This window comes from Ahaetulla prasina, chromosome 8 (assembly GCF_028640845.1).
Source record: "Ahaetulla prasina isolate Xishuangbanna chromosome 8, ASM2864084v1, whole genome shotgun sequence".
Taxonomy (NCBI): domain Eukaryota; kingdom Metazoa; phylum Chordata; class Lepidosauria; order Squamata; family Colubridae; genus Ahaetulla; species Ahaetulla prasina.
In genome coordinates, this window is record NC_080546.1 from 69,801,703 (window position 1) to 69,821,889 (window position 20,187).

Sequence of the window (20,187 nt, forward strand, 5' to 3'; positions counted from 1 at the left end):
CTGTGGTCTTTCGGGTGCACTTCAAGGTGCTGGTTACAACCTTTAAAGCGCTCCATGGCTTAGGGCTGGGTTACTTACGGGACTGCCTACTGCTACCGATTGCCTCCCACCGACCCGTGCGCTCTCACAGAGAGGGACTCCTCAGGGTGCCGTCCGCCAAGCAATGTCAGCTGGCGGCCCCCAGGGGAAGGGTCTTCTCTGTGGGGACTCCCACCCTCTGGAATGAACTTCCCCCAGGACTCTGTCAACTTCCTGACCTTCGGACCTTTCGTCGTGAGTTGAAGACATACTTATTTATTCGCGCAGGACTGGCATAGAATTTTTAATAGTTTTATTATTAGGATTCTAATTTTATTTAATGGGTTTTATTGTTTTAAACGGATTTTAATTTGGCCCTATATTTAATAAGTTTTTTAATTATTGTTTTATTGTGCACTTTTTATTGTTTTATTTGGCTGTGAACTGCCCTGAGTCCTTCGGGAGAAGGGCGGTATAAAAATTTAATAAATAAATAAATAAATAAACAAACAAACAAACAAACCAACAAGGACCTACTCACTCTGCACCTCAAACTCAGCGACAAAATTCACCCAGCACTCTGGGACAAATCCAAGCAACTAGCCCTCTGAAGAGCCGAAACAGAAACCTCCCACAAGACAGACACACACACCAACAAACTCCACAGACTAGAAAAACGCCAGAAGCCCAACCCCCCTCCACAGCAACTCATGGAACAAACAGTACACAACTTATCAGACAGGACCCTCACCATAGCAGAAACCAATGTTCTCTCCAAAGGATTCAACTTTGCAGTCGCCCCCAAACGCAACCCCTCTGAAAACATTATATGTGGAATTGAAGCTAGCCTAACCAAAATCAACCCAGATGAAGCCAATAAAATCAGACTTGAAGTCACCAACGTCCTCTGTTCCAGCAACCCACCCAGAAGCAACTTACAAAGAAGAACAAAAAGCACTCACCGACTTGCGGAAAGACAATAACATAATCGTTCTCCCAGCAGACAAAGGCAATGCCACAGTGGTGATGAACACATCTGACTACCAATCCAAATTATCCAACGTACTCCAAGACCCCGCTTACAAACCTCTAAACACAGACCCCACCACCTACCTGGAAAAAAACACCAAATCCAAAATAAAAGCCTCCCCCATCAATGAACAGTGAATCATCCCCAGAAAGAAATCATCCAGATGCCCCAAGCTTTATGTCCTCCCCAAGATACACAAAGAAGGAGCACCACTGAGACCCATAGTCAGCTCCATAGGCTCACCTCTACAAAATCTCGTCAAATCCCTTGCCAAACAACTTCAGCCCTATGCAGAATCCATAACCTCACACGTACAAAACTCATTCCACTTCATAGAAACAATGAAGAAACAAAACCTACAACCCAGTGACCTACTCGTAAGCTTCAATGTCATATCCCTCTTCACCAAAGTGCCTATTAAAGAAGCCTTGACAGCTATCCAAAACAAATACAACCCCCCCAAACACATCCTAGATCTAACCAACCACTGCCTAACCAACACATACTTCATCCATAATGGACAAAGATACAAACAGATAGAAGGAGCACCCATGGGATCGCCCCTCTCATCCATCATCGCAAACCTATACGTGGAATACTTTGAAACCAACGCTTTAGATAAATCTGAACTCAAACCCAAACTCTAGTTTAGTAACGTAGATGACACTTTTGTAATTTGGCCACATGGCAAGGAGAAATTGGACAACTTCCTCACACATCTCAACAGCCTACACTCCAAAATACAATTCACTATGGAAATAGAAGCCAACTCCCCTTTCTGGACGTCCTAATCTACAAAAACTCAACGGCTCCCTAGGACACACCATCTAACAGAAAAAAACACACACCAACCGCTATTTAAACGCACAATCACATCACCACCCTGCACAGATCAACTCCATAGCCAAGACTCTCATCTCCAGAACCAAACGCCTAGCCGACAAAGACCACCTGAAAACTGAATTACACACTCTCACAAAAGTATTAATCACCAACGGATTCCAAAGAAACACAATTACCAACCTAATCCAAAGGGAGACACCGCCCATGAACCAAGACACAGAACAAGACAATGGCATCGCCCCCCTCCCGTACATCAAAGGCATCACAGATAAAATCAGCAAAATTCTCCACAAACACAACATTAAGACAGCCTTCTGCACAGACCAAAAAATAGCCAACATCTTAAGAAACCCCAAAGACAAGATCCATCTAGAAAACCAAGGAGTCTATGAAATACCATGCAAAATCTGCCCAGCCACATACATTGGACAAATTAATAGGAGAATAAATGCACGCATAGCAGAACACAAGGACACAGTCAGAAAAGAAGAAAAAAACCTCCTCTCTTTTCCAGCACCTTAAAACCACAGGACATGAAATTGATTTTGAAGGAATCAAATTAATCTCCAAAACTGAACACTATAACAAGAGAATAATTATGGAAGCCATCGAAATAGAGAAACACCCCCACAACATGAACAAACGGGATGACACCTCCCGCCTACCAGACATTTGGAAACTGGCCTTAGTCAACAAATGAGTCCCAGCCATGAAAATTAAACACACAACGCCACTGTTGTGACTCCGGCCCCCAAGCCTGTCCTCATGGAGGAGGATGACTCGGAGAGTGAGGGAGAGGAGCCGACAAGGCCTCCCTCTCCAGGTCCCTCCTTTCTGGCAATGCCTCAAGTGCCGGTGGAAGGCCAGGAAGAAGGCGTGTCAGAGCCCCCAGATGCAACTTAGAACTAAGGAGAAATTTCCTGACAGTTAGACAATCAATAAGTGGAACAACTTGCCTGCAGAAGTTGTGAATGCACCAACACTGGAAATTTTTAAGAAAATATTGGATAGATTTTGTCTGAAATGGTGTAGAGTTTCCTGCCTGGGCAGGGGGTTGGACTAGAAGACCTCCAAGGTCCCTTCCAACTCTGTTATTATGTTATGTTATATCAGCCCACATTTATTTCTAGTTCACATACATTTTTGTTAATGTACATTTCCAAAAAGAAAACAATAAAGACAAAAGAAAAACACTTTAAATGGGAGGGCATATAATAACACCTCTTTAAGGCTTTCCAGTTGTATCACATTCAAGTCATATTTACTCATCATATATATGTACCTAATATATAACCATTTATAAGCCTACCCTGTTCAACTTTCACTGACATATTGTATCAATACTATCATTAGTTTTGGAATATCTATTTAATTTAATTAAACTGAAGGTTTTGCCATCTTCTACCCCCTAGGAGGAGTGCAATGAATGTGTTTAATTCAGCAGAATGGAACTGTCAAACACAGTCTAATTCTTTTGAAGTAGAAATTCTGTTTAGATCCATTTAGCACACGTTACCAAATTACCTTGTTTATATGTGCAAGAATGCTTTAATATTAACATTAAAATGAAAATACTACCTGAAAAATTGGATCACTATTTTTCTCTTAATAATATATACCAAAGAATGGAATATTATCTTATATTCAGGTAATTTGGAGAGAAAATACCACAATTCTTAGAACTTCACCTGGCAGCAAGTTCTGTATTTTTTTGCATACGAGAATGATAAAAATAACTCCAAATCTTCTTATTTGTTCAGATTAATGACAGAAATTGGAAACTGTTGCTACAATTTAAGACTATCTGAAGGAGGAAATTTGCTATTAAGTAAGCATTTAGATTCTTTTAGCCAGGTACTGGGTGAAATGAGTATTTGAGAACTCTGAACAAGTGACAAATCAGATCATAATCTTTTTTATATATTATTGCAGTTCTGACTGTATAAAAGCAGAGCAGGTGCATATTAAGATATTGCTATAATATCTCTAGAGAAACAAAAGAGTATTTCTTTTCAACCTTATCTTATGCATTAACCTTTCTGTGGCCAGACATTTGCCTTAGGCAATCTACAGTACTAATAATCCGTTTCCTGTTTCCAAATATTGTTTTAACAATTGGAGAAGATTTAGACAAATGCAATCAGATAGAACTGAACACTTTGCTCTTTCCTACACTATCACTGAAAATTCATCAAACAAAAAACTATTGTGGCTTCATATTATTTATTAATTTGCATTCCAAGACATTCTACCAAACATTAAAATATGCAGCAGTTAAAAAATTAATATACATAAAATAAAAAGAACCCAAAACAACAAACTGTGTGAGGAAATTTAATTGTATGTGAGATAGATCTATGTGGTAAAGATGCTGGAAACAGTAGTGAATTGTCAGTTAAGACAGGGCATAGATTGCAGCTGGATAGTGGGTGGAGAAGAGATTCAGAAGAGAACTACCCTAGGTTCAGATGACAGAAGCTTTCAGATTTTAAAGACTTTGTTAATGTTATAACAAAGTAGAACAGTAGAGTTCATCTGCTCATGTTTCCTGTCCGGTCTACCTGGTAAGGCTGGAAAAAAGGTACTAGTCAATTCATATTAGCTGAAGATACAAATAAAAAAGTGGTCACTGCTTTTGATGCTTTTAGAAATTGGTCATTTAAAAGAAAGCAATGATTTGAAATTTAATTTCAAGAAATTAAAAGACGCTTGCTCCTGGGGAGGAAAGCTATGGCAAATCTAGACAGCGTACTGAAAAGCAGAGACATCACCCTGCCAACAAAAGTGCATATAGGCAAAGCTATGGTTTTCTCAGTTGCAATGTATGGCTGTGAAGGTTGGACCATAAGAAAGGCTGAGCGCCAAAGAATTGAGGCCTTTGAACTCTGGTGCTGGAGAAGACTCCTGCGAGTCCCTTGGACTGCAATGTGAACAAACAAGTCAGTTCTAGAGGAGATCAACCCTGACTGCTCTTTAGAAGGCCAGATCCTGAAGATGAAACTGAAATACTTTGGCCACCTAATGAGAAAGAAGGACTCACTGGAGAAGAGCCTAATGCTGGGAAAGATTGAGGGCAAAAGAAGAAGGGGACGACAGAGAATGAGGTGGCTGGATGGAATCACTGAAGCAGTAGACATGAGTTTAAATGGACTCCAGAGGATGGTAGAGGACAGGAAGGCCTGGAGGAATGTTGTCCATGGGGTCACGATGGGTCGGACATGACTTCGCAACTAACAACAACAACAATGATTTCCCTCCTAATGAGGGAAATTAAACTGTACTAATTAGGATTATAACTTTGAATTATCATTGTGTGTAGAGTGAACATTTTAATAGAATATGGGACATAGATTCAACCTCTGCATTTGAACATATACAAATACAATTTTCTTATGGGAAAATGATAAGCATTTCTCAGAAAATAGCTATGGAGCTTACAAAATAGTAAGTTAGATCAATCCATTAGAGATGGAGAATTTTACAACAAAAAGAGGGCTGTGAAAATATTTACAGATCCCTCACACCCTGGACATAAACTGTTTCAACTTCTACCCTCAAAATGACGCTATAGAGCACTGCACACCAGAACAACTAGACACAAAAACAATTTTTTCCCGAATGCCGTCACTCTGCTAAACAAATAATTCCCTCAACATTGTCAAACTATTTACTAAAACTGCACTACTATCAATCTTCTCGTCGTTCCCATCGCCCATCTCCTTCCACTTATGACTTTAACTTTGTAGCTTGTATCCTTACGATTTATATTGATATTGTTTCCTGATTGCTTATTTGTAGCCTATGACTATTATTAAGTGTTGTATTATTAAGTGTTAAATTTGTACCCTATGACTATCATTAAGTGTTATAAATGTTGTACCTTGATGAAGGTATCTTTTCTTTTCTGAGAGCATATGCACCAAGACAAATTCCTTGTGTGTCCAATCACACTTGGGCATTAAAAAATTCTATTCTATTCTATTCTGGTCTGATATCTAAATTGCTAACCCTCTGTCTGAGGTCTGCCAAAATTTTTAATTAAGGTCAAAAGTAAGTAAAGCTGGAGTTGTCAGATCACAATACAGGAGTTCTTCATTTAATGACTATTTTTTCAGTGACTGCTCAACTTGCAATGTGCCAAATGACATTGACAATTAATCCAGGTTTTGGTTGTTACAGAGACTTGAATCATGTTGTTGCCATTTGCAACCTTCTTTACTAGTTACTGACAAGCAAAGACAATGGGGAAGCTGGCAGGAAATTGCAAATGGTGACAATGTGACATCTTTACTTACCAACAGCAACTGGATTTGTCAGAATTGCCATCCTAGGGATACATGCATTTTTTTAGACCCTTAGCTTGAACAGAGTAAAAGACTTAGATCTCCTAATAGATAGTAGATAATATCTAATATCTATAATTAGATAATATATGTGTATAACATATCCTTATTTTTTCTTTTCTTGTATTAGTTACCTAAAAGAATAAGTTTGCCAATAGTTGTCACAGTAGCCAACTATTTACTATTTGCATGAAATGATAGATATAAACATGTATGACGTCCTTCTAATAGATGAATAAAGTTATCTAGTAATGTATTTATTTGTTTGTTTATTATTTATTTTGCCAGTCATTTGCTGCAAGGAGATTATTACAAATCATTTTTCAGAAAACACTGCTAGGCTTATGGTAAACAATAGTACTGAACTGATTATGGTTTATTGCCTTTAAGACATATTTTTCTTCCATGATATGTACATTCCTACTGCAAATTGTAACTTTACAGATCTTCAGTATTTTCAGAAAATTCAAAGCTCCAAGCTTTGGATAATTCTGCCATTGCATGAAGATGACTATGTATATAAAAATTAACATTAAGTATTCTAATTTTTTCTTTTCTTTTAATTTTAATATTTAAGAACAACACAAAATATTTATATCCCATGTTTTTGAGTAGAAGCTCTAATCAGAATTTGTTATTGCACCAGATGACGTGCAACAGAAAATTTTAAAAAAATCATTGACTAGGCAATTTAATTACTTTATCAGCTGGGGATTAAGAAATGTATTAGTCTTGCATTCTAATTTTGTACTTTCCAAATTAATGCATGTACTGTTGCACAACTATCTTACACTTTTCTGGAGTTATGATTTAAGAAGTAACACAAAAATATGTTTCATAAAAAACTGCAAAAAAGGTGTAAGTAGTAAAAATAAACTAATATATCTAAAGACAGATATTATAAAAATTATATAAACATTCATATGAGTATTGGTGGAAACAATGGGAACAGTTTAACATACCAAAAAAAAGCATACAAACAAATAAATAGGAAGATTTCATAAAAAAACAGTTATGCACTATTATTTAGTGGGTATTTGGATCCAATAATAATCTAGTTCTAGGTCAGAGCAGTTGAAATAATAATAATCCATATTCCACTTAACGACCTGCAGATTCCTTTAACAAATGCTTTGGAGAGACCATGGGATGGAGACTCGTTCACGTAAAGTGATTCATTTAATATCTCCTGAGTTTGACCATAACAGGTAGGTTCCATTACAATCATAACTTGAGAACTAACTGTATCAAACTTCTAAATATAATGTACATATATAGCAATTACAAATAAGTCTTCAAAATGTGTTGTGAGAAATATGTTGTATGTTAAGTATGATGAAACTAAAATCAAATATTGTATTTCCTGAAAGGAACATAATCTTAAATTTAATACAATCCTAATACAAAGATAATTAGATAAAAAGTTCATATAAATTCAGAAAAACTTGTTTCTCTGCATTATCAACCATAGTTTTCAACTCCTAGTCAAAATAATTAAATAGCTCTCAACAAGAAAGTGAAATCTTATTTTAACTTGTTTTTTTAAAAAATTAATCCACACTATATTACAATTTTAGAAATTTATTTCCTTGAGCTTAACTAACACTAAAAGATACAAGTGTGCAACAAGATTTACATACTGACCCAAATATTTGATTTAAGTCATTATTTATGGTGACAACATACATTTCTACACACATATACTTGTTTTTTTGGAGCATATGACACACTTTTCCCCCTTAAAAGAGGGTGAAAATTTGGGTGCATTTTATACACCAAATATAGCCCTACCCCCATGCTGGCCCCCACCCTCCAGCTGTTTTCAGCCTCCACGCATAACATTTTCAGCTTCTGCACACTGTTTTAGACCTTTTACAGGCTGTGGGGATCACCAGAGCACATCACTACCGATCACTGCCTCCGCAAGTCATGTTTTTGGCCTCCACACATCCCGGTTTTGGCCTCTGCACATTGTGTTTTTGGCAGTTTCAGGCGGTGGGGATTGGCAGCGGGGGCAGCGGTGATCCCTGCTGCCTGGAACAGGTCTAAAACTGAGTGTTCAGAGGCTGAAAATGTGATGCATTGAGGCCAAAAACGTGAGGCACAGAGGCCAAAAACGCAAGGCCCCGAGGCAGCAATGTGACAATCCCTGTAGCCTGGAACAGCTGACTGGGGGTATTCCAGGAGGCCGATCCCTCCGCCAATCATCTGTTCATGGTGAATCAGGCTGTGATAATGTGCTGAAGCTGACCAGGCTATTTGCTATTTGCTGCAAGGACACGAGCCAGATGAATACCAATGGATGCTGGTAGGCAGAGGCAGAAATATTTTTTCTTGTTTTCCTCCCCAAAAACTAATGTGCATTTTATACTCTGGAGCGTCTTATACTTTTAAAAATATGGTACATACACACACATAAACATAATGTGTTTATATATCTGAATGAATGTATTTATGGTTGTGTGTGTATTCTGTATTCCTTTCAATTTTTAATAGAATATATTCAGATAATGGAAAAAGACAAAGGTGTCTTTAAGCTGCAGATGGCACATGCCATGAATGACCTTTGGAAAATAAATCTGAAACACTGCCACAATGTCGCTAAATATATCTGAGACAAATATGATTCTTTTTCAAGAGACATCCTCCCACTTACTGAAGAGTTGAATAAGTTATTAAATATTCAGTTCAAGTAGAAAATGAACAAAAGAACAATAAGCTATTCTACGTGCAGTTTTATCAGATTTGTTCTTTGAGAATATTTTCCCTACTTGAGGAAGGGATGAGTTGCAAAATTCATGCAAAATAAAACTAGTAATCAAGATATGTTCTGATTATGCCAATGAAATATTTTGCTAATACAATATAAGATTAAACAAGTATTAGCTTATTTGACTTACAGAGGATAGTCACAATTGCTAAGTCTATTCTACAATATCATTTAACCTTTCTAATAATAAGAACTGATCCCAATCATATCCAAGAGAAAATGTATAAAATCCATGCTTAAAATAATAATGATATACACTGAATTATCAATACTTTAAATCCTGAGTTAAAATTAATTGTAACCCAAATAAGAATTCTGACTCTAGGAACTTAACTTTCATTGATGTGTGTAATTCAAGATAGTTCGTTTGGCATTTAATAGAAGCTGTCTGTGTTTAAAATAAAACAGCCAATAAACTTACTCGGTACTCATTCTAATTTCTCTAAATTGACCATAGTCCATAAAAAAGAGAACCCCATAGATTACGTAAACTAAAACTCTAACCCAGTATAATTATACAATTTGATTTATTAGGTACAATGTTTTAATCCATTAGACATTCTATGGCCTAATTATGTGTTCAGCAACGTTCTTATGCTGATCTACTTAGAATTATAGTGCTAATATTTTTCAAAGTTTTGAAAGAAGGGAAATCAACTTTGGTATTCTGCAACTACTTGGTTGCCATAAATGTAAGTGGTTAATTTTATGCAATTACCTCAAGTTAAGAAATTAAATGTTAAGCCAATAATAATTACCCATTACAAAATTATTGTCTCACTGAATGAGTGTCTAATACATACAGAAAGGTGAAATTATCTGACAAAATACATTTCAAATTAGTGTGGCCTTTCAGAAGCTTCTTGTATTTCCACGTTTCATCTCAACTTCTATGGAAAAGGCTAAGCAGAATGTCTGTAAAGACGTTTTGGCATAATCTTGAATGACAAATGACATACTACCAGGTGCCAAGATAGGCAGGGGAATATAGTCACCCCCACTTTCAGCCTTAACTGGAGTAGCTTTGTTCTCAGTGTCCTGAATAATTAATAACTCCTTTGGCAATCAGTCATGCATTCCTTAATGGCACCTAAGGCATCAAATATCCCATTCACCAGCTCCTCCATAAGTAACAATAGACTTTACTACACTGGGTGTTCTATGCCAAGTTGTAAATGACATAATTTAAACTAAACAAGTCATTAGAACAAATATTACCCAGACTCAAAATGGAATGTTTTATTGCGTTTGTTTACATAATATATAGTTGCTAGGTAAACCTGATAATTATTTGAGATAGATTTGAGATAGATTTTCTTAACTTAATTTTTGCCAAGTGACTTCCTTTTTTGCAAAAAAAAAAAAAAAGCATTAAAAATAGCTTCATGAAGTCCAGAATGAAAACTTTTTTTGACGATAAAACACATGGGCAGCCAAAAATATTTGTAGAATTTATAAAAATATATTCTAATGATCCAAGTCTATGGATCTGAAGAAATACAATAACGTGATACCTGGAGTTGTCATTTTTAAAATATTACTGTATATGTCTTCTGCATTTTGGTGTTAAATAGATAACAATGTATGTATTATACCTGCATATAGGTAAAAATAAATATAATATTTTACAAATGGACAGATTTCTTTTAATAATCAAAGGTTTGGTAATGTATTTTATTGAAGCAAATATCATGACTGTTTAGAAGAATTAACTATGTTATAGAATTAAAAAAAAAATCACTCCTGACAGACATTTAGGACAGTTCTTCGTGTGGGGCTAATAATAAATATAATCCTGCACTGTTTTATTTCATGTTTTTATGATCTTTGCTTCTGCTGATGCATCCAGAATTTCTTCTTCTTGAAAAATCTTAGCCTAGAAGGATTTTTCATGATTTAAAATCAACTAATGAAAATGTATAGATTATTGTGAAAAAAAAAATCTCTGCAGAAGTGATATTTAAAAAGTTTTTTATTGAAATTAAAACTTTAAACTTTCACTATATTCAGTATGTAAAAGTTAAGCATTTCAGTTCATAACAAACTAAAATCTAACAACCGTTTATGTTCCGTGACATTACAGTCATAGAAAAGTATATATACTATTCTCAGAAGAATATGTATATTACTTGGCCAGATGGTTCTACCTATCAACGCAGAGAACAGATTCTCAACAATGACATACTTTGTTTTTTTATTCAACTTCCATAGCCACCCAAAGATGTGCAGAGTTCATTTAATGTCAGCAACAGACATTGCTGGAAGTACCATCAGTAAGCAAGATCATCATGTGATTTTCTATTAATGACTGCTTTGCTTAACAATGGAGTAGGCATTCCTAATTAGGGTTGTTAAGTGAAGACTACCTGTACTTCAAACAAATCCAAAATGCAGTTTTGAATAAATTTTACATTTATACTTTGCTATTTTCATAACTTGGATCCCAACTTCTGACAAAATATTTTATTTCCAAAAAGATATCTGTTTAATTAAGAAATAGAACAGAATGGGTTAATTAAGATAGCAAAATCCATCTTACATTAATCAATCAGGAATAGAAGAAAAGTAAACATGGAATAAATGCTTAATAAGTTTCCAGCTATTGTTTGAAGTATCCTACAATGCCATCCATTTATACTTTAGTAGTACATGTAGAAGGACAATAACAAAATGTAATCAGTCTCTTTTACATCCAATCAAATTACACCTCCTATTTAGTTCTCATTTAAAGGATTACTTCAAGATCCTCATTTAACAATCATAATTGGGACTGACAACTCGGTCATTAAGCAAAATGGTGGCTAAGTGAAACCATGACCCTGCTTATGATATTTCTTCATTTTTCCTTGGCTTTTCAGACTTGCAAAGGTCATGAATGCAAGAACTGGTCACAAAGTTACTTGTTTCAAAACTATTGTAATTGCATAGAGTTGCTGCCTGAATTGGTTGCTACATGACAACTACTTGTACTGACATTTGTCAGGCATACTTCAGTTGGATTCCTGTAATGAACCAAAGGCTTTCCAAATCTATGATGCCTTAATCCTTAATCTTTTATCATTATTTATTTATTTATTGAATCTATATTGCTGCCTATCGGCTCATGGCGACTCAAGGTGGCTTACAGAATATAACACATTTAAAACAATAAAAACTAACAAAAAGAATCAAATAAATTAATATAGTACAATAAAACAAAATCACCCCCCACCTCCCACCCCCTGTCCCAGCAACAGCAGATCACACAAGCCATTTAATGGGCTCCATCCCACTCTGGATTCCTCAGGCCCACTGGCAGAACCAGGTCTTCAGCGCCTTCCCAGTAGAGTATTAGAGTGGGGGCCATTCTGATCTCTGGGGGAATGATGCTCCAGAGAGGGGGAGCCACCACAAAGACAGCCCTTCTTCTGGGTCCTACCAGGTGTATCTGCCTCGGGGATGGGACCCGCCTCCCCGGTATGGTAGGTCGGGTAGATGTGACTGGCAAGAGATGGTCCCTCAGATAACCTGATTATGCTTTGAGAATCAAATACTTACTGTTGTGAGAAGATTATAATGAATATAGAATCCAGGTTCAGAAGGAAAATACTCATCAGAAACAAATCTTATCCTGATCTGGTTTCCTTTAGAGATTTGTTTTCCTGGAACAGTAGCAGAACCACACCACCGTCCTAAGACAGTGCCATCACTAGGCTCTTCCACTTCTACGAAGTCATACCTACAGCAAAATATATGTACATACATGTACATTTAATCATTGTTATATGCACACGGGAATATTTATGAAACAGAGTAAAAACAAAGTCATGTATATATAAGTACATACAGTAAATAGTAAAGTATGAACAAAAACTAAAACAGTTAAAAAGAAAAAGGAAGTAAAAAAAACATATATATCCACATTGAAAGGTACTCATTCTTGCTGCTTCCCATGCACAGTAAATCCATAATTCTTTTATAAATGATAAACTCCAAGGTTTTTGTACTCAATTAAAGTGCACATTCATATCTTATGTTCTGCTGATCTTTCTACCAACCAATGACTACTGAATAAAATAATAGCAATAGTCCATATTATATATGTACTTATCCATTTTATTCAGCATAATGAGATTGACATAAAAGTTAAACATTTTAAGAACATTTTCCAGAATATCAATAGAAAATATTTTGTTGAATTAGTTTTGGTATCATACTTAATAACTTATGGTTAATGTTCTTAATAATGAATTTGTTATTATATTAAATATAATAATATTTAATATAGAAAAAATACAGAAAAAATACAGAAAAAATAATTGCTACCAACCTGCCTTCCATTGAGGACCTGTATACTGCACGAATCAAGAAGAGGGCCGTGAAAATATTTACAGACTCCTCGCATCCAGGACATAAACTGTTTCAACTCCTACCCTCAAAACGACGCTATAGAGCACTGCACACCAGAACAACTAGACACAAGAACAGTTTTTTCCCGAAGGCCATCACTCTGCTAAACAAATAATTCCATCAACACTGTCAAACTATTTACTGAATCTGCACTACTATTAATCTTCTCATAGTTCCCATCACCAATCTCTTTCCATTTATGACTGTATGACTATAACTTGTTGCTGGCAATCCTTATGATTTATATTGATATATTGACCATCAATTGTGTTGTAAATGTTGTACCTTGATGAACGTATCTTTTTTTTTTTATGTACACTGAGAGCATATGCACCAAGACAAATTCCTTGTGTGTCCAATCACACTTGGCCAATAAAAATTCTATTCTAAAAATTCTATTCTAATAAATTTATTAACAAATTATATTAATAAATCAAATCTTTAATCAGAAATGTTATAAATAACAAATATTTTCTTTCTTTCATATTTTCTTTAACAATGATCTTTGCCTGTATATTTTAAAAAAATCTGCCAAAAATACATGTCTTTGAGATACAACTTGAGGTGCATCTGGAGAAAAAATTGAAATCAAAACTTGTTTTAACTGAAAATATTGCCTTTTCACAATTTCAAGCATCTAGATTCTTCTTGAAGTAATGTTTTAGAACTTATTTGACAAGAAACCAAAATATTAATGATCTCATTTACAAGTTAATTAAAAAGTATTTGCAATTTTCAAAATTGGATTCTCTCACACAATGAATTGGTTACGTGCATAAGGATTGCAATAATACTACTGGACTCAATATCTTCCAGTTGTGAATCCACACTAAATATACCAGAATCATTTCTAAAACTGGGCCAAGTACCTGCCAGAAGAATATCAGAGAAGTCACATAATAATGTTCTAATTTTACTACCCCCAGATGTGTGTAGCATATTACAATCTACAAACAAAATAGGTGGGATGTATTTACTCAGTTAATGGGGTCTGCTTATGGTTAAACATTAAATCATTTGTTTAAAATTACTAATGCTTCTTTAGATTATCTGCATGAATCCCCAAATGTAGTCATTTGTTTAAATCCAAGCAATACATAAACCTGACTCCTTGCTGATTAATCTGTCTCTTGAGTCCAAATCCTTTTCATATTATTTTTATCCTTTGTTTGCAATATTTTACTTAATAAAATACTCAATAATTAAAGTTTTGATTGCCTACATATTCTTTTTGAAGTGACATGTGGTGATCAAACACACACATCAATGACATTCTTGAAATTTTGAAAATGATATAAGACTTGACACATGAAGTGAAACAATCACTGACAACCAGAATCCCATGTCTCTAGGTGATCATTATAATCCCTGTAATAGAATCACAGGTATTGTATTGCCCTGTCCAAATCAGTATTTAAGGGGCTTTACTAAGACTGCTTTTATTGTCCAATGAAATGTAGGTTTCTCTCAGCAACATGATACAGAGCACACTTGATACTTAAAGCAGTTTATAATGACCCCATCTCTTCTCAGACATCCTTGGGGACTTGAAGATTACTTATTTTCTTTCATGCTTTCCAAAAACAAGCCTGTTTTTGTAGACACAATTATGCCTGTCGGTGTAATAAAATTCAAAAATAGAGGGTGGGTGTATTGCAGTAAGTTTGGCTTCCAGAATGTAAGATATCTCAGCTACTTTAAATAAGAGTAATGAAAGCATGTCCTAAGGAAGTCTCAGTGGCAACTTTCCAAATGTTTTTTTTTTCTTAAGAGTTCTAAATATACTGTTAACTGCCTAATAGAATTACTGGAATTTTTTTCTCTTAATGTTTTCAAGTAAATGTTTCATTTAATTTTAAGAGGAGATGAATTTAGTAATAAATTTACTTTTATCAATGGTAGCTATTGCATACAGAATTGGACACAGTGCAAGTGCCCTAGACACTGAGTTCTAGCTACATACTCCATATAAAATCTAGCCATAAAAACTGTTGTTCAGGGTCCAAAACACAGTATCCCTATTAATTCAATGTAGGTATAATACTTTCTGAGTTAAACTACGCTAGACAAAACATTAAATAAATCTTGGAGTTACAGGACTTGGAAAATTGTAAACAGCCTTGGTTATAAGGATTATGGCAACAATTAGATGGAGTTTAACATTTTTTTTTAATTCCAATTCTAGTCACATGGAATAATGTGACTAGAATTGAAGCTATAACAGAAGCTTCAGGGCAAGGATTTTATTCTGGAACTCCTTATAGAGCTGTAGCTTTTTTACATCTATATTACTGCCTGTTTGAAAGAAGTGATGGGAGAATAAATACAGAAATAAATTTAATGATCATTATATACTAATAAATGAAAAACAACAGGATCTTGAGAGTGGAGAGATCCTGACATAGAATTACTGTATACTATCCCAAGCACCAGGTACTGGGCTGTTCTAAATGCTTTCTTGGCATCTCAGAGTCCAAACTGAGAACTATAAGTGAAACTAAATGCTCAGATCATGTTATTTGATGAGTGAAAAGGAGGAACTGGATTTCTTTAATCTCCATTTTAATCTGATTAAGCCATGTGACATCTGATCTCAGACTGGTGTTTTTCCCATATTACTAGAAGGTTCCCTGAGTTTTTAAGAAGATATTAGCTATTTAAAAAATTAAAGGGGAAAAATAATTGTATTGAACAAATACAAAAATAGCACATACCATAGTAACAGTTCCATCACAATATTTATTATTGGAAACGCAAAGATTCAGTAGAATCAGAATGTTAGCTATTTGATGAATTATGTTCAATTAGAAGCAAGCCAAAATATCAATTTTTATACACATGTTGACTGAAACTTAAATGAGAGATACTAAAAAGCTAAGATTCTGTAACATTTCGAATGTTTCCATGTTTTAGGTGAAATCATGAATACAGGAATACAACTGTCTGAATAATAGACAGCAACTTATGGTTTTTATTTGTTTCTAGTAGGTGTTAATTCTAATAATTAAATATAATTATCATTTCTGAAAATATATTAAAAATATAAAATTAGAATTAGACTCACAATTATTTTTTATCTAATTAATTTTTAATTTTCTGCAAATCTACAAGGACTATTTTTTTTTCTAAAAATGTTTCTACGGGGCAGATCACATTAGGAAATAAATTTTTATTAGTAGTAAAATTATAAGAATATTTCAATTTTATTCAATGTTCAGTATTCAAATTGGCCAAAGTGTAAATGTCTTATTAAGTGTAAATGTCTTATTTAGACTGCAAGCCCACTGGAAACCTATTTTACAGTAAGCCCATTACAATTCAATGTACACGTGCACGCGCAAGCACACACACACACACACAGATTTATACATACATATGTCTATACGGTTAGAATAGAGAATCAAGTATTTATCATATTATTTTATATTATTTAAAATTATTTGGAAAACATATCATTAACATTGAAAAAGAGTTCACAAACTTTCTGAAATTTTATTTTAGCTTAAAATTTCCTAATACCAACTATCAAGAATGAATCTTAGGTAGATAAATTATTTTTACAGAAGGCATCCAAACTGTGATTTTGGCAATTTACTACAAATATATAAAATCAAATAGTGGATAGATCAGAACGACTAGCACATATTTACCCATAGTTTCTTACTTGAACTTTAGTTTACTTGGAAACTGTATTTGGGAAGCATATTTTTACTTTCCTAATTTGATGCTATATGCTTGAGATAGCCTTTTTGATTTTACATGGGAAGGTTTATCTGGATTAAGGGATTTTTCCAAAATTACCCATCCAGACTTTATTTAAGATTATTAAATGTATTATGCTCTGGGTGCAATTGGGTAATCTCGCAGTCATAAAACATCAACACAAAATTGTAATTAACAATATGGTATTATTAACTAATATGGTGTTTTTATGTCTATTCCCTTACTACAATCAATATATTGCTGAATTTTTCTGCAAAAAATAATTTTCAGACTTTTAAATATATCAATGCATTGTTTTACGTCAGCTATTTATGTTTAACTGTGACACAATTAAAATAGTTGAAGTACTGTTTCATAAAACTATATAAATTATGTGATTAAATGGGAAGTATTTAATATTAACTCCCTCGAATTAGCACATCTTGTGTTTTGGATTTATTTCATTTTCATTCAGATCAGAATAATGTATTTAATGAATGGATATATTTCTGGAAACTTTTGCAAGAATATATGTTCTTTTCAGTTGAAGTAGGTAAATCTTTGCATCTAGAAATGTCTTTCTTTTTTGAGAAGGGAATATACAGTAAACAGGATTTTCCATTGTTTACTTTTAAGTTACATGTTGGTTTTTGAGACTCTAGAATTTATTTCTTCTTTATCATCTATGTCTCTTCTCCCAGAAAAAAATGTAAATGACATATTTGCTATGGTGGTAAGTAATTAATGTTTCCTATCTCATAACAATATCGCTTATTTAACATTTTATTCAAGCTTTATAGTTCACAGTCTTTTAAATTTTTAAAAAGTAAAAAGAGAGCATGATATATCCTACTTGCCTTCATAACATAAAGATATTTAGGTGTAACCTCGTTTTTATTTTTGTAAGAGGAAGAGTGGTAAAACCATCTCACTTACTTAGCAGCCACAAATACTTCACCACATACTTAACTAAACCCCAAACATATACTAGTTCCCTCATCCTTTTTCTGAAAAGCATATTGCCTTCAGCTGCGGCTGTTCACAATGTTAAGAAAAAAGCAGTAATGGGGATTCTGAAGGTCATGTTTTGGTGAATGTAAAAGATGCCACACCCTGGAGAAGCTGTATAAATAAATAGGTAGCTCCTATCTACAGTTAACAAGTAAAGAGAAAAATACAGCTTTCTAATTTAAGATTCTGTTGAGATGCTTAGATGTACTAATATATTCAACATGAAAGGCTTAGCTCATATGTTTTTTATAATCCTTTGCTAAATGAACCTTCAGCTATCCAAATGTTTAGTCTATTTATTATGTTTATCATAATTCATCACTTCATAGTACTTGCTTGATGAATTCAACAGCAAATAATTTTCCACAGCATAAGTACTTCAAAGAAAAAGCAACATTTTTACTGTTATAGGGTTTTTTTCTGAAATATTTGTTCAAAGCAGAAAAGCAGTTTTAGAAACATTTCTGATAGTTTTAATTTATTTAAAAAGAGGGAACTGCTGACAATTTCTAAAGTAACTTTTTAGTGCTGGAGAACATGGGAGCAAATTGAACTGTTCTTAACAATATAGTTTATTCAGAATATTAAAAATATTCTTCTTTCATACTCTTCAATATTACTGTGCTCTATGTAATTTTATAATATTGATAATACAGATAGTCCTTAACTTACAACCGTAATTGATCCCACAATTGCAATTGTAAATTGTGATTGTTGTTAAGCGGATCATGTGACTGGCTCTGATTTTACATACTTTTTTGCAGCAGTCATTAAGCAAACACTGTGGTTGTTAGACCTATTGTTCACTATGGACCATTTTCTGTAAAGTAAAATTTGGTTCTGGCAAAAATTCTGTAAATTGCTCTTATGTGACTGCAGGATGCTTCAAACGGTCGTAAATATGGGCTGGCTATGTGATCATATACAACCCAGACTTTGGCATTTTTAATCTGGTCCTTTTTGAGGGGTTAGGGTTAAACAATTGCTAAGAGACCGCTTGCGAGTCAAGGACAAACTGTAATGTCATTCTGTTTTAAAATATCTTAGATTTGATTGCTGCAACGCTATGGTACCATAATGGATTCTTCATAATAAACAGGCAAAGGCAACAAACTTCCCACTCCACCTTGTTTTTCCTCAAGAACCACAAACTTTTCCCATCCAGAATGAGCCCAAAGATTGGATCAGATCTTCCTTCAAGACAGGTTCATAAATGCACTTAGGAACCAAATCCAGTAGCTCTTTAAAGTATAAAAACATTTTTTTAACTGTATCCCAAAATTTACTGGGAATCAATATTGAAGTTCTCCTTTTGTACCAATAGCAAACTTCAAGTTCTCAGTCGTTTTCAAAGCTTCATGTAAATCTATCTAGTTTTGAGCTGATGAGATCATGACTTATCATTTCCAGAGCGTTCTACTTTAATTAGAGTCCACAAATAATCCACCAATTGAAGTCACGCAATCCCCCTCACAACTATGGCCTTCAGCTATAAATTGTGATGGTACATGGGAATAACGTTGGAAGTCGAGGCAATGGTCTTTCTTCAGTTTCCTAAAATAAATCCCACATATGATCACAGAAATCTAGCAGTAGTCATAATGGTGGGGGACTGAGGGCAGATATAGCCAGATGATTTTCTCAAGAAACTTTGTCTTGTTTCAGCTTGTTTCTTTCCATCAAGATTTTTTACAGTCCTCCATGCACTTCTTCAATGATCTCATGCAGGGGGAGAAGACCATAGCATCTCTGACGCTCAAGGAGAGGGTGTCAAACTCAAGGCCCGGGGGCCGGATCTGGCCCATGGGATGCTTAGATCTGGTCCATGGGGCTACCCTGGAAACAGCAAAGGACCAGCCTGCGGTGCCTCTGCCAGTGAAAATGGAGCTCGGGCGGGCTGTGGGTGGCAGCCCTCCCAAGCTCCGTTTTCACTGGCAGAGGGTTGCAGGAAGCCGTCAAAGTTGAAAACAGAGCTTGGGAGCCCATTTTAGCTGGCAGAGTGCTCGGGTCACCACAGGAGCCCCAACATGAGTGAAGTTGAGCTGCCATGCCCACCCTGGCCACACCCACCGTGGCCCCCC

The 20,187-nt window shown here is 34.8% G+C and overlaps 1 protein-coding gene across 3 annotated transcripts in view; it reads right to left on the reverse strand.

Moving 5' to 3' along the window:
- PDGFC (platelet derived growth factor C) overlaps positions 1–20,187 on the reverse strand; it is a 149,629-nt gene that overhangs the window by 20,621 nt on the left and 108,821 nt on the right. For all 3 annotated transcript variants that reach the window (XM_058192473.1, XM_058192474.1, XM_058192475.1), the window contains one exon: positions 12,542–12,722. In XM_058192473.1, the coding sequence (XP_058048456.1) occupies positions 12,542–12,722 (181 nt within the window). The remainder of the gene's footprint in view (positions 1–12,541; positions 12,723–20,187) is intronic.